Source organism: Hakea prostrata, chromosome 6 (assembly GCF_041222555.1).
Source record: "Hakea prostrata isolate BN-2017 chromosome 6, UWA_Hpros_2, whole genome shotgun sequence".
Lineage (NCBI taxonomy): Eukaryota > Viridiplantae > Streptophyta > Magnoliopsida > Proteales > Proteaceae > Hakea > Hakea prostrata.
This window is the reverse complement of record NC_142605.1, coordinates 27932689-27946646: the sequence shown is the minus strand read 5'-3', so window position 1 is coordinate 27946646 and position 13958 is coordinate 27932689. Positions and strand designations below refer to the sequence as shown.

Sequence of the window (13958 nt, the reverse complement as noted above, 5' to 3'; positions counted from 1 at the left end):
TGTGCTAAATATACATTCACATCATTTTTTCCGTTGAACATAGTGCTCTAGCAAAAGTGATGAAAAATGAGTCCCTTTAGAACAAAACTAACTAAAACTACGGTGCCAACAATGTGGTTTGGGGTGGTTTAGATTTAGGCTAATTAATTAAAAATAAAAGTTGCTCCATGGGTAACGGTTTATTGATTTTCATATTTCTTTTATATTTTCTTCTCCACCTCTTGAATTAAAATACGGACTATAAAAGAGAGATATTGGAATAAATAAATAAGAAATTGGATTGATGGAAACCAATAGTATTGTTGGGGAAAGAAATTAGATTGATTGAAACAGAAATAAAAAAAACAAATAAAACTACTTTAAAATTTGGTATAAATGGTGCGCCCCCCCGGTTTGGGTTTGTTTGGTCTTTTCCGTCCAACTTGGCACTCTTCAAATGAGACTAGTGTTTTTCTTTACAAACCAGGATAGAACCTCCCAACTCAAAAACCTCCACCACGAGAGACATTGGGCCATGTCATAAATGCAATGGGCAAATAAACAACACCTTTAAGGCGTGTTTGGTTACATAAATCTAGGTATTTGATACAGCAGCAGCAACATCATCATAGATATTTCTAATCAAAAAAAAAAAGCCAACAAGTTATATATATATATATACAAGTATATATATATATTATATATTTACTCATTTGGTTATTGAAATTCACGTGCTATTGATGTCCACGCGTCTCTGTGCTACTACATATAGTTTATTGTTTTCTCACTTTCTGGTATCTGAAACTCATCTCTCTCTGTCTCGCTTTCCCGGGCTCTCTCAGCTCAGTATCAGTATTGTACTCTGCAACAGTTCACATCTCTCTCTTCTTTAAATTCCGAAATTTCGAGTTCATTACTTCTTCAGTAAATTTAGGCCATGGATGTCTTCCTTACACAAATCTCATTTCAGATCAGTTAAACCAGCAAGCACCCAACTTCCCAAACTCTGGGTTTCTGAAAAAAAAATTTGCAGGTTTAAAATTTGGCCTGAGTTGATTTTACATTTGTGTCGTTCTGTACCAAACTTCATCGTGGTATCTTTTGTACCTTATCCAAGCTTCTATCCTTCTAGCTGACGCTGTCTGATGAGATACTCCTCTTTAATAGTTTGTTCTTGAAGCACTACAAGTTGATTTTCTCTGGGAGGGAGCTTCACAGGATTTTGATTCTTGGTTCTTGCGTCGTAAATAGAGAACCAGACTGCATCGGAGATTGGCTGGGGTTGTTAGTGATGGGGCAGCACTTGTTTGATTTGAGACAGGTATCTGCGCCTAAGATAGTGTGCTCGACGGGGAAATCTTGCTCAAATGAGTCTCTGAGGCGTTTGGTTGGTGTTAAAATCACACGACAATTTTGTTATTGCAGAGGTAAACCTTGCAGTTTGTTCAATTTTTTGAGACATTTCACTATTTTCGACCTCTGGTCGTGAGTTTGTGGCTTCAATTGAAGCCTCGAGCATGCCACTTCTCAAAATTTTGCTGGAAGTATGGTTTTAAAGTTATCGGCGCTTATGGGTGCATAATTTCTCTGAACTGCATTTATTGAAAATAGTAATCCATGGTTGGTTGAGTGTGAATATCAACTAAGGATCTACATTCTCCAGTTGTTTTCTTTTGTAGAAAAATGGAAAGTCTTCGATTGCTATTTCTCACCTGCTGACTGTATAATTTTTGAAATTCAACAACAATCTTGCAATCCATGACCTCGTTGCTTTCTGTCATTTTAAATTGCTTTCAACTCGGAGAGCCAGCTAGAGGACTATAATAGAGTACTTGTGAAAATTTTGACTTTATAATTGGAGTCCTGGCTATGCTTTCCAATACCTGGTCCTGTGACCAAAGATGGGCTTTTTCATTTTGAAATATTAGTTCAAATTTTTTTTTTCTCTTGCTTACCTAATTGGTCTGTGTTGCCATCTACATTAAGAAACTGAAGTTGAACGTTTTTTCTACTTGCCGATTTCCTTGTGCAGGTATTTCTCTGAAGGCTTCTTATTCAAATACGGGAGCTTTAAAGCAAGCTTCAAACTCACTTGAGCAAGACAAATTTGCTGTGATAAATGGTTCATCTCAGATCCTCGGGAAAAATTGGGCTTCCTCAATATTGTTCTCCAGAGAAATAAGTGTACTTGAGGCCTTTGAAGATGAATATGAAGGAATTGTTATTAATTCAGAAAGATTACCATCTAATCCACATGCCTTTGCTTCTATGCTGCAATCTTCTCTTTCTCTGTGGAAACGACTGGTAACTTCTCATTTTCTGTGAGACCATAGTATCTACTTTATTAATGTATTGCTGATATGTATACACTAGCATCCCCATGTCTATTTCTCTGTTTTTGGTTTCACCCATGTTGATACAACCACCAACGTATATTCAATTATCCCAGCCTTCATCATAACTGCTTGGATTGGCTACAAAAGTTCATGTTTCATAGTAAACTGGTTCCATTCACATGTCCTTGGCATCTGGTGTCTGGAGGGGTTAAGATGGAAAACTCTGTTTGTGTCCTTAGCAATCTAAAGTCCAAAGGGCCACAGATGGACTACTCTGTTTGTGTTGTGTGTTTGTTGGAATGGCAATTTTATGTAGTGTTGGGTGCACCAACATAGACTAATTAGAGACCCCAAGACTAAGTGACATGACTGTAACTTCTACAGATATATACAAATTGGTTTTCACTTTTATTCAGTACCTGATGTATGAGTTTTCCAAGTTTCAGGTTTTTGAGGACCATGATGCAAAGTAGTTAATATAATGAGTTAACGACACACAACAGACTCATGCTTGTGGAGTTAATATGCATGTAAATTGTGCAAATGAAAAGTTTGCATATAGAATAAATTGATACAAGCAAGAAGGGTTATTAACTAGCCTGGTTGTAGTCTAAATAGAGGTGCTGCCATATCTCCTGTTGTCAAGTTTTGAAAAATGAAGTGTCCTTTAATTTAATACTTCATTTCTTCCTTGTTTTGAATCACCTGACAAGTCTATGTGGATACGACCTAAAATTTCACGTGATTGCATTTTAGGGAAAGAAGGGAGTTTGGCTCAAGTTACCTGTGGAACTATCTGAGCTTGTTCCTGTTGCAGTGAAGGTAATCTTAAGCTTTACAACAAATTGAATTTGTAAACTCTTTATCTGAAAAAGATAAAATAATATAGTGAAACATAAATATAAGACCCCTTTTAGGCTTTCGTGAGGTACAGTTAGTCCTTAACCCCATCGGATACTTCTCCCCATTTTCTAGATAGAGAGTGCTTTCTTACCTGCATGTAGGGTTCATTTTTGTAATTGATGGTTCTGAATGCTTAATTGAATGCAGCAAGGTTTCCAGTACCACCATGCAGAGAAAGAATATGTAATGTTGACTTACTGGCTTCCTGAAGGACCTGAATCTGCTTCCTGCTAATGCTTCACATCAAGTGGGAGTTGGAGGATTTGCTATAAATGACAAAAATGAGGTATACCGAGTTATCTTGAATGCAGCATGTTCAGTTTTGGCCCAGTTTGTTTGCGAAAATATTTTCTTTCTAATGCAAATGCAAACATTTTATGATACTATCTTCAGATCCTTGTTGTTCAAGAGAAGTACTGTGCCCCAGAATTTGTTGGCTCATGGAAATTGCCAACAGGTTTCATTCATGAGGTAAAACTTCTGCAGTTTATTTTTCTGAACCTCATTTACTTGGAGCTTTAGATCCCAATCTAATTGCAACTTACCAGAAAATTGACAAGGCATTTTGCCAGCTTCTTAGGTTTCTAAAGTTGTGCAGGTCCATTCCTTGCACATGGGTTCAGATACATCTTAAATTACCTACCACTGTCTTGCATGCATACTCTATAAATTATATTTCACTACCCAAAGAAAAAAAATTACTTGTATGCCTATCCAAATTTTTAAATATCCATCCTATTCCATTCTAATTGTGTTGTTGATCTTTAAACAGTCAGAGGAGATTTTTACTGGAGTAGTGAGAGAAGTCAGGGAGGAAACTGGTGTAAGGATCCAATAACTTTATCCTATCTGTCCCTTGTATCTCTATTTATTTCTATTTCAGATCAATATAAAAAATCAATAATATTGCATCCATCGTTGAAAGTTTAACAAAACTTGTCCTTCTTAATTTGACCGTAATTCATGATGCACTTGCAGATTGACTCACAATTTGAGGAAGTGGTTGCTTTTAGGTAATGTCCCTGTCTACTATATTACTGATGCAAGAAAATTTTCACTGTCATTAGGGTGAGGAGTGTCCGAGTTGTAGTACTTTTAAATAACATGGAGCACATTCTTCTGATTTAGAATTGTTCCAATCAAATGTGTCTCTGCTGCTTTTGCCCACCCTGCTATCTTTCTTGTTGTTTCCTTCTTCTTCAAAAAAGATCGTCTGATGTAATTAATTGGACTGGTTAGTGATCACCATTGTTTCTTCATTTTAACATCTCTGTTAAGAGATGCCCGAAGTCATCTAAGTTATTTGAAGTGTAGACCGTAATTTGGTTGGCTACCTCAATTTTCCATACCTTGTTTAAATTTTTGTGTTGGATCTCCCACCAAACTATGACCAACTTGGTTTTGGATCCAAAATCCATATAAAGATTTGTATTTCTGTTTGGTTCAAGTCAGGAATTTTTTTTTGTTTATGCAGACTTATTGTTCTTACCTTTTGAAATCATAACAGTCAAGTGCCTACAAATTTTGCATTTTGAAATGCCAATCTGTTAACATGATCTATTCCACTTTGATTTCAGACATGCACATAATGTGGCGTTTGGAAAATCAGATTTATTCTTCATATGCATGCTAAGGCCGTTATCAACTGAAATCAAAGTAGATGATCATGAAATCCAAGCTGCCAAGGTAAATGTCTTGACCAGATCTGAATGGAAGCATTAAACTCTTAAATGTCTCTTTTAGTATGATCTGTAACACTGTACTCTCTTTACCGATCCATTGCAAACTACTACAACATTGTGGATGTTAAGACTCCTCACTCCACCATTTCCTCTGTATTGCTTGGCATCATTGTGCGTGATATATGATCAATTTCATGACCTATGTTTGAGAGAAGTTAGTCTTGTCTCAATCAAACGTGTTTGAATTAAAATACAACACTTTAGAGAAGTTAATCCTTTCTTCAGTCTCCATCTGAAACTCTCATAATTCAAAATTTGTTGGAGCATTCAAATGCAATATCTCCTACTACAGAGTTTTTCTCAAGTCATTTTTCCTTATCCCAATCAGAACCCTGGCTTTTGAACCCATAGAATGTTTACTTTCTGTGTGGTGCTGTCAAATCTGACCTGTTTATTTCCTTTTGTTAACTACTGAAGTTTCTGATAAGCATTTTTGTGCCATCTTCAGTGGATGCCACTGACCGAATTTCTCGAGCAACCAATGATCCAAGGGGACAACATGTTCAAGAAAATCATTGATATCTGCATTGCACGAACAAGGAAACGTTATTGTGGATTAGCTGCTCATCAAGTGATCTCAAAATTTGATGGAAAGTCGTCCTCCTTGTACTACAATATTGTTGAGACTACAGATTTCAACTGTCTTTGTGGTTAGAGCAATAAAGCCACTAACCCAACTCCCTTGGGCCCTTAATCATGTCTTTTATCTCTATTCCAGTTTTAAGTCAGGTTTGTAGTTGTAACCAACACGTCAAGAAGTTTGGACCCAGCTGGAACTATGTGGGTTCAATATACAGAGTAATACCATTTATTCAGGTATTACAGTTGATGTGTTATGTATAGTATGAACACACACGACTCTTGTACATTTGTATCTTGGTTCTCTTAACACATTTTGCTGAGGATGAGTGCTGAAGAAAAAATGAAAAAAACAAAAAACAGAACTGATATTTATATTTCATTTCTTGGAGCCTCATTTTTCTTGTTCTTTGGTACTTTTCAACTACTGTTCACTACTCCTAATGGTTACATGAGAGATTGTGTTTCAGCTGAAACCTCAAGTTGAAATACTTGGTGAAATATGAGCACCAACCAAACTGCTTTGTGCAAATATTTGAGGTAATATGTATTACTTCTCACAGATCCTGAAGAAGCATTAGCCCTAGAAAGTAGAAACAAAATCCATGAGATAAAGATTTTTTCCTTCCTGGATTCTGTATTAGGATCACCTTAAATCCACAAGGGATTCTATACTCTATTCTGATCCAAATTAGCAGAATGAGCCATAAAGGATCTGTGTGGTAAGTCTTCCTGAAATCATTTCTTTTCCGGGGACAGAAATGGCCCAGTTTGTTTTATGTTTCTGATTTCTTTTAAGCAAATTTACTAATTGAAATGGCTTTGGCACAATTTTGAAAAACACCAAAACGAAGCTTAAAGAAGACAGATAAAGTCTGGTGAAGTTTCTGATTTCTGTTTCTTGTGTTTTTAGTATTTTTGGAATATTAACTGTCGAAATCATGTATGTATGATCTGATCTGATCTGCTTTTTATTTTATTTTTTTTAATTTTATATTAAGACATGACTTTCTATTTTAAAATCCTAAAAACTCAATTATTATTATTATTTTTTTTGGATTACAAAAATATTTTTTTCTTTTTAATGTAACTATATAAAATTTCAGCACCTATAAAGAAAAAGAAATATTGAAAATATAAAAAAAAAAAAAAGGAAAAAATCATTTATTAATCTAGAAACAAAATAATAGAATGAAAACGTTGTCATACATCCCTTGAGAGTAAAATATGTGTGATAAAGACCCAATGTTCACTACTTATACGAACGAAAATAATTTAATGTTGATGAATCACCCACCAACATTGGTTGCATCACACATTCAACTCCACTGCCTCCTCCATCATATAAAACACAAAACTCAATTTTTTTAATAGAAATGTTGCGAAACTTCCATTCCTATTTCTTACCATACACACTTGAGATAGTGTGCAGATTTTCATAAATTAACTAAAATTTCAAGAAATGAATTGAAATCATGTGACTGGAGTTTGGACCATTCGAAAATGGTCGTCTTGATTTCAGGTTGTGCTTGGGTGCTGTGTAATTAATGTGCAGCACCAGCAATGCAAGGTTAATATTGAAATCTCGGCCACTCGTTTCGAAAACTTTATACTCAGAAACAAGGAGTCAAAATCGATGTCTCAACTTAATCTTGACCGTATACGCCAGTGCACGGTTGATATTGCATTAATTTTTTTATTTTTTGATTAATTACATCCAAACATAACTTTAAATCTTGTCCGAGGTCGATTCATTTTCTAATGCAAGCATAAAGCCAAGCATTTCAGGAGGTCAGGTCGAAATTTCGATCTCGACCGTTAAAATTTAAAGGTCGAGATCGAAATCTTGACCGAAATATCGGATCAAACGGTCAAAATTTCAGCTTGATGATTAAGGCGCATGACCCAAGCAAAATTAAGCATGAAGCGTGTCTCATTTGTTTTTGTTTTTATTTTTATCAAAAAGGGTCTCTTTACTCTTTACTTTTGGTCTTCCACTCTTCCTCCATTTTTTGTGTTACTTATTATATTATTATTCGGTAATTTAATTTAACGGTTCGTAAGTGCAAAAGCCATTCAAATTCTCAGTTTAAAATCATTATCTTCCTGAAATCAAACTTCAAATCTCTTAACATTCTTCTCCGATCTGAGGGCGAGAGCCGCCATTTATGTTTTCGCGGCTTTCGCTCTTAAAGATTCGTAAGTCGTAAGATATCTCTTTAATTTTCTCTCTTTCTTACTTTGACGATTGATTTTCCTCACGCATTCTTTGGTTCGACGGCTCCTGGCTTCAATCCATATTTCTTTTTCACTGTAATTTATGTTACTCTTGCTATTGATTCTTCTTGGGTTCTTGATTGGGTTTCAGTGTGACATTTTTGTGTTTTTTTTCCTTTTTTTCACGTCGTCGCTGATTTGTTGCGTAATTTGCTTCTTTAGGGCTTCTTTCGCCTAATTGGACAAATCGAAATTGGAATTATAGAAATAGTCAACTTGGGGAGATTTGGTGGAGTGGATTTTTAACATGCGCCCTTTCTTGTCGCGTTCGGTAGCTACTAAGGATTACAGTAATGGAAGAGGCAATCGTGCTCAGTTGTACCTCAATGTCTATGATCTGACGCCCATAAACAACTATCTCTACTGGTTTGGGCTTGGTATCTACCACTCCGGAATCGAAGGTATGTGAATCTTATCAATTGCTTCTATGTGTGTTGCATTGTCCTCTGTTATGTTGAAGTTGGAAGATTGGAAATTTCCTGTTGCTGGACGGTTGTAAGTCTCATCATCCTTAAGAGAACAACTGGTGTGAACAAAAATATGTTTCGTAATAATTCAAGTTTGATTAATCCCACCATTGGAGGCGCTGACAATGGCTATGAAGTGTTTTTTCCTGTGTGCATTTCCTAGAATACTGGGACAAAATGTTAAGGCAATGATGGATATCCTTACCATGCTGGAGAGTTATCATGTTTTAGCAACGTTATGACATATTGAAGTTGCTTTAGAATATCATTGAGGAAAAATGTTACTGCACTTGTTGTGCAAAATTTCATCAAACAATTTCCTACAGCATTCTCATAAAGCTCTTGAAACCCAAAACAACCACCATTCAACTGGATTGAAGCAGTACTTGGGATCCGAAGATCAACCAACTAGGGAAACAGTTATTGGAATCCAAAACCCAACAAATGCAGGTTTTAATCCTATCCACAGTGGAAGGAGCCAAGTTAATACAATCCTTTCTTGGCAAGCCTCATGGCTCTGGGCTCTTGTTGATGCCTCAGGCTTCTGATATACTCTTATTATGTGAAACTCTCAGTTGCTTAATCTGATTATAACAAAAAGTGAGAGATATTACATCAGCTGATGCTTTATGTTATTCTTTTAAGAATGAAAAACCAGTTACAAGGTATTCAGGTATTCTTATGTTGTTAACCTAACTGCTTGTATACATTAGGTGAATGGATTTTAAAAGTTTCTTTCATAAATCTAAGATCCCTGGATGGACCTGCTTAAGAAGTATTACCTTAATTGGATCTTCTTGCACATTTTATGTTTTTATAATTATATTGAACCTATTATTGGTAGCAAATGTTAAATCAACATATTTTGGTTGGTCAAGTTCCCTAGAGGGAACCCCACTAAATGTTTTCTTCAGCTTCAAATTTAAACCAATTCTTCAATTGATTATAAAGTTATTTGTACATACAAGAAAACTAATTATAGACACTAGTACAATTAGATCTGCTCTTCATAGACAAACTTAGGATTGCAATCCCATATAAGATTGGTTCAGGATCATGAGATCCTTTTCCATCCAATAGGAAGGGCTTTTGCAGAAAATGTACAGATGAAAGATTCTTAGGCAGGTGAGTTACGGCATAAGAGTTGCCACCTGTTTCTTCATGGAACACGCGATTAAAGCCTAGTTTCCTCCCACTCCTTGGGAGCTTACAGTTTCATGTTCTATTTTGACTTCCTAATGGGGTTCATCTTACCATTCCATCACAGTACCACTTCGCCTTCAGCCACCCAGGAATATTCAGCCTTGCAAAGTGGTCCTTGTTGATTTAGATGGGATTCCACGTGCCCAATGCTACTCGGTTCAAAGTGTATCACCAGCTTGCCCGTTCATGTCTCTTGGTATATCCAGTTAATAGGTAGGAGCGTAAACTGAAACATCCTGGAGCTACAAAGATAGTTATTAAATCATTAGCATTACATAAAAATGTTCCTCCTAGAGTAGTTGTTAATATGTAACAAAAACTCTGCTATAGTCATTTTCTGTACATTCAATGTACTCTACGGATATAGGAATACATACAGTTGAACATAGTAAAATAAGAAATCGAAAGACTTCATTCAAATTGTTTGTTTGGAAATTTCCCGAAAAGCTAATCGTAGGTTCTTGTTGACATGGACAAAGTCAGGGAAACCCTTCAAAATGATTTCGATATTGGGCCTTGGGCATACAATAGTTCTGAATTGAATCTCTTTAGAAAGAAGTTTTGTTTCATGGTAGCCTACTTTTGTCCCCTTGTGAAGTTAGCCGTACACTTCGCATGTTTCTAGCGATTCACATGGCATCATCAAAAGATACAAGTCTTGGATAAGATCTACAACGCACTAGAATGCCTTTGTTGACAATAGTGGAAAAGGAAAAGGAAAAAGCAATGTTTAGGGTCATTGGCTTTATTTTGGTGCAAGTATCTACATGATGGCACCTTCAACTTGTGAGGTTCTGATCATCATGGTTGGCTAACTCAATTTGTGACATTCCTGAAGTCTCTAGCTAGTGTAAGGTTCTGATCATCATGGTTCGCTAACTCAATTCGTATCATTCCTGAAGTCTCTGGCTAATGTAAGGCGCTCGTAGATATTACCCTTATACTTTCTTTTGCAGTGTGGATTTTTCGTGGATTGGCATTTAAAAGCCAGGACCTAACATTTAAGATAATCTTGCTTAGGAGATATTATTAATTAAAATAAAATAACAATGGAATGTCACTATTACTGATGAATGTTATGGAAATGTTTATAATATTCTGGTTACGTCTATTCTTGTTATCTTATATATGAAACATTCATGACTTATCTATGACTTTCTTAGTAAACATTAATGGAGTGCTGATGCCATTTCTGTTTGCAGTACATGGTATGGAGTTTGCATTTGGAGCCCATGAGTACCCATCAAGTGGAGTGTTTGAGGTGGAGCCAAAGTGCTGCCCTGGTTTTGTCTACCGACGGTCAGTGTTATTGGGCAGTACAGATATGGGTCCTTCAGAGTTCCGGTTATTCATGGAACATTTTGCTGGACAATATCATGGGGATTCCTATCATTTGATTGCAAAGAACTGCAACCATTTTACTGATGATGTTTGCATGCGTCTCACCGGAAAACATATTCCTGGTTGGGTCAATCGGTTAGCTAGATTAGGTAAGAGAAAAGAAAGATTCTTGTCTTCAATGAAACTACTCTGAGCATAAGTTATGGCTTCTGGACAGTTCATATATAACTGTTCCAGTTGGGGTCCATGCATGAGACACGATGCCTGCATAATCCCAGCCAATGCGGATGCATATACCTTGTAGTCTCCGGTTATAGTAGATTTCTTTTTCAGTTTTTTCTCTGATAGTATGGGGGCTTTTCCTTTATTTTGATCTGGGGTAATTTGGAAGTTTCAGGTTCTTTCTGCAACTGTCTACTACCAGAGAATATGCAGGTTGCAGCAGTTAGGCATCTGCCTGATCATCCAGCATATTCTGGTAAGTTTCTTTTTTGGCACGTACCATGTTAATTAGGTTAATATCTTGTATGCTTCTCATATTGGATTGGAAAATTTTTAAAGAAAGAAAAATCTGTTTTGATTGAATTTCAATTGGTGAATTTCCCCAAGAAAAAAAAAATCTGGTTACCATTAAAATCCTGTTTAATGCCTTCATTGCCTTGAAAGGTTTACCATTGGATCTTTATCCTGATGGTCAAGTTGATACTGAAGAGACCTGGCTGTAATTCAGTTCACCATGCTTTCAAAATCAGTTCCGTCTATTTGTTTCTGTACATTTACTTGCAGCTTTCCCTTCTGGTCATTTGGTATGCATTCTGCTTTTTGCCACTTGGACTGTGTTGGTATGCATTCCAAGATTACACACAGTACAGCCTTATTCTCTGGTCCTCCTTTGTCCCATCAATTTTTTTTTCTCTCGTTTACTTTCATCCTTGGTAATCCCTATTCTATTTGTTTCTGAATTACTGTCTACATTCATTCGAAACCCAGATGAAATCATAAGCCAGCTAAATAGATTTGGCTACTTGGACCACCCTTAATCATTATAAACTTTTGGGTGGCCCCACAGAAAAGATGACTGCAAATTGTGCAGCTACATCCCTGGTTCCTTCGACATCCACGATTGTCTTTTTCCTTAATACCACACCATTTTTGCACTTTTTTGGGGGTTGGGGGGGGGGGGGTTTGGAATGTCTGCATATTGGTTTCAAAGTTATCACATGACTCTTTCTATTTTGATACTTCATAACCACATCCCATACCATGTACCATCGGAGTTGTCGTGTATGCTGGTTCAGAGCTGTGCAGGATTCTGGGTTTTTTATTTATTATGTATTTTTAACTCTCTGTCTCTCTCTCTGACATTTTTTCGTTCCAAATATGAATCAACAGAAGATGGGTCTGATTCTATGGCGTCTTCACCAGCAGAAGTCAGTGAGGATGAGGATTCAGGTCATCACTTGCTTACTTCGCCAAATGGTGATCTGGTCTTTATAAATGAGAGACCAGTGAGGCTTACAAATGAGCTTCAGTGATTGATCAGGTCCTTGTTTCGGCTCCATTTAGTACCATAAGATTTTCGCTTGTACTGATAAATCCTTCAATACTGGGTATACTTCTGTTCCAGATTTTAGCCTTTAACTTTCAGATTTGTTTGTGTATAGTAAAACATGTATCTCCTAGTTTTTGCACCACCTATTATTGTTGTGGGAGCATGAAATTTTGAAGTCAATTGTTGACCAGATTTCAGAAGAAACAATAGTAATGGTATCTGATAAGAGTTCATTCCAGCTTCTTGTAATAACATAGTTTTAAGTATCTTTTTCTTCTTTCTTGGGTTGTTAAAAAAAGTTGGTGTGGAAGATTTATTAAAAAAAAAAACACTAAATATTAAAATAGCCGGAAGTTTATAAAATTTCTCTTTTCACAAAAAAAAGTTAAATAGCCAAATATAACAAGCAACTGATTATTGCTCTTTACCCTAATAAATTTTAATTGGATTGTCTTCTTTGTAATTGAAGTACAGGAGTGGATTTCCTTCAACAACACGTATTGTAATAAATTAAAGGCCCATTGCATATTTGCATTATAAATTGTAAATGATTTTATAAATTAGAGTTTTTTATGTGTGAGTCATTTTAGTGGATCATAAACTAATATTAGGTCTCCTTAGTATAATATATTACATGTATATATTACATGTGGCTCCAAATAGACTAATACCATGAGCTACTGTTAACTATATTTAAATTTTAATTGTGAAGGGATGAAAGTGTCCCTCAGGTTATTTAATATATTGTGTTAATATATGTTTTAAAAAGAAATAATTGGTCATTAAATATTAATTATATTATATATATAATGTATTAAATAACTTGAGGGGTATTTTGGTCATTCTACGTTTAAAATTTAAATATACTTAATGGACTAAGAAGACCCATCATTATTTTATTCCTCTTGAGGGGACCCACATATAAAAAACTCTATAACTTATTTGGGAAGTTTGGATGTAGGGCAAGTCTGATATAGTACATGATGTCTTTTTAGGGATTTTATTCAAACAAAAGATTCGGGAAGTAATTGGAGTTACTCATATGTATCATTTTTTTTTTTGGTAAAAACTCATATATATATATCATTAAAATCATAACTAAAATGCCTATGGGAATTTTTTTTTTTTAACTTATGGTTGGATTCATGACTTTAAAGAAAATCTCCCTTGTTAGGAAAATTTTGAAAACTTAAATTACACATCTTCTCTCTTCCCCTTACTCAAAAGAAGATTTTGATTGTTATTGATCACATGTCAAGAATTTAACATTTTCCCTCCATAAAAATGGAGAATCTAGACTCCTAGAGTGCATGAAAATGAATCTAACCACCACATCTTTCTTCTTTTGGATGAACATCTATCAAGAAGACTTTTAGACCAAGAAAAACTTGTTTTTAATGCTTTTAATTTCATCTACCACCTAACTAGTTAAAAATATGGATTGTGTTTTCAGTATTGCCTACAATCAAAGTGGTCGAGATTCAATCTCAACTACAACTTTTGATTCTCACCATTCGCAACTTAGTGGTAAAGTCGAACGCTAAATAAATTATATATAAAAAGTTGAAGTTTTCTAAGG

At 35.5% G+C, this 13958-nt stretch overlaps 1 protein-coding gene and 1 pseudogene across 5 annotated transcripts; both read left to right on the top strand.

Moving 5' to 3' along the window:
• Positions 1 to 753: 753 nt before the first annotated feature.
• On the top strand, positions 754 to 5938 carry LOC149013042 (nudix hydrolase 8-like; annotated as a pseudogene). The gene is made up of 9 exons (XR_016174083.1): positions 754 to 1406; positions 2012 to 2283; positions 3072 to 3137; positions 3366 to 3504; positions 3612 to 3689; positions 3991 to 4041; positions 4197 to 4231; positions 4796 to 4904; positions 5409 to 5938. The product of XR_016174083.1 is annotated as a nudix hydrolase 8-like (transcript).
• A 1503-nt stretch (positions 5939 to 7441) lies between these two features.
• LOC149013041 (deSI-like protein At4g17486) lies at positions 7442 to 12986 on the top strand. 4 transcript variants are annotated; one of them, XM_089159594.1, is made up of 5 exons: positions 7442 to 7738; positions 7979 to 8217; positions 10689 to 10976; positions 11219 to 11305; positions 12220 to 12986. In XM_089159594.1, the coding sequence occupies exons 2-5, from the start codon at positions 8064 to 8066 to the stop codon at positions 12360 to 12362; spliced, it is 672 nt and encodes a 223-aa protein (XP_089015720.1). In that variant the 5' UTR covers positions 7442 to 7738; positions 7979 to 8063; the 3' UTR covers positions 12363 to 12986. The 4 variants fall into 4 exon arrangements, with proteins under 4 accessions (XP_089015720.1, XP_089015722.1, XP_089015721.1 ...); XM_089159596.1 differs by having other exon boundaries at positions 7442 to 7745; XM_089159595.1 differs by having other exon boundaries at positions 7442 to 7852.
• Positions 12987 to 13958: the final 972 nt, after the last annotated feature.

Bases quoted from the DNA above. Each gene is read 5' to 3' on its own strand.
- LOC149013041 (XM_089159594.1), top strand. From the start codon at position 8,064: ATGCGCCCTTTCTTGTCGCGTTCGGTAGCTACTAAGGATTACAGTAAT. The intron at 10,977-11,218 runs GTAAGAGAAAAG...GTAATTTGGAAG, and splicing joins CAATCGGTTAGCTAGATTAG to TTTCAGGTTCTTTCTGCAAC. The intron at 11,306-12,219 runs GTAAGTTTCTTT...ATGAATCAACAG, and splicing joins TGATCATCCAGCATATTCTG to AAGATGGGTCTGATTCTATG.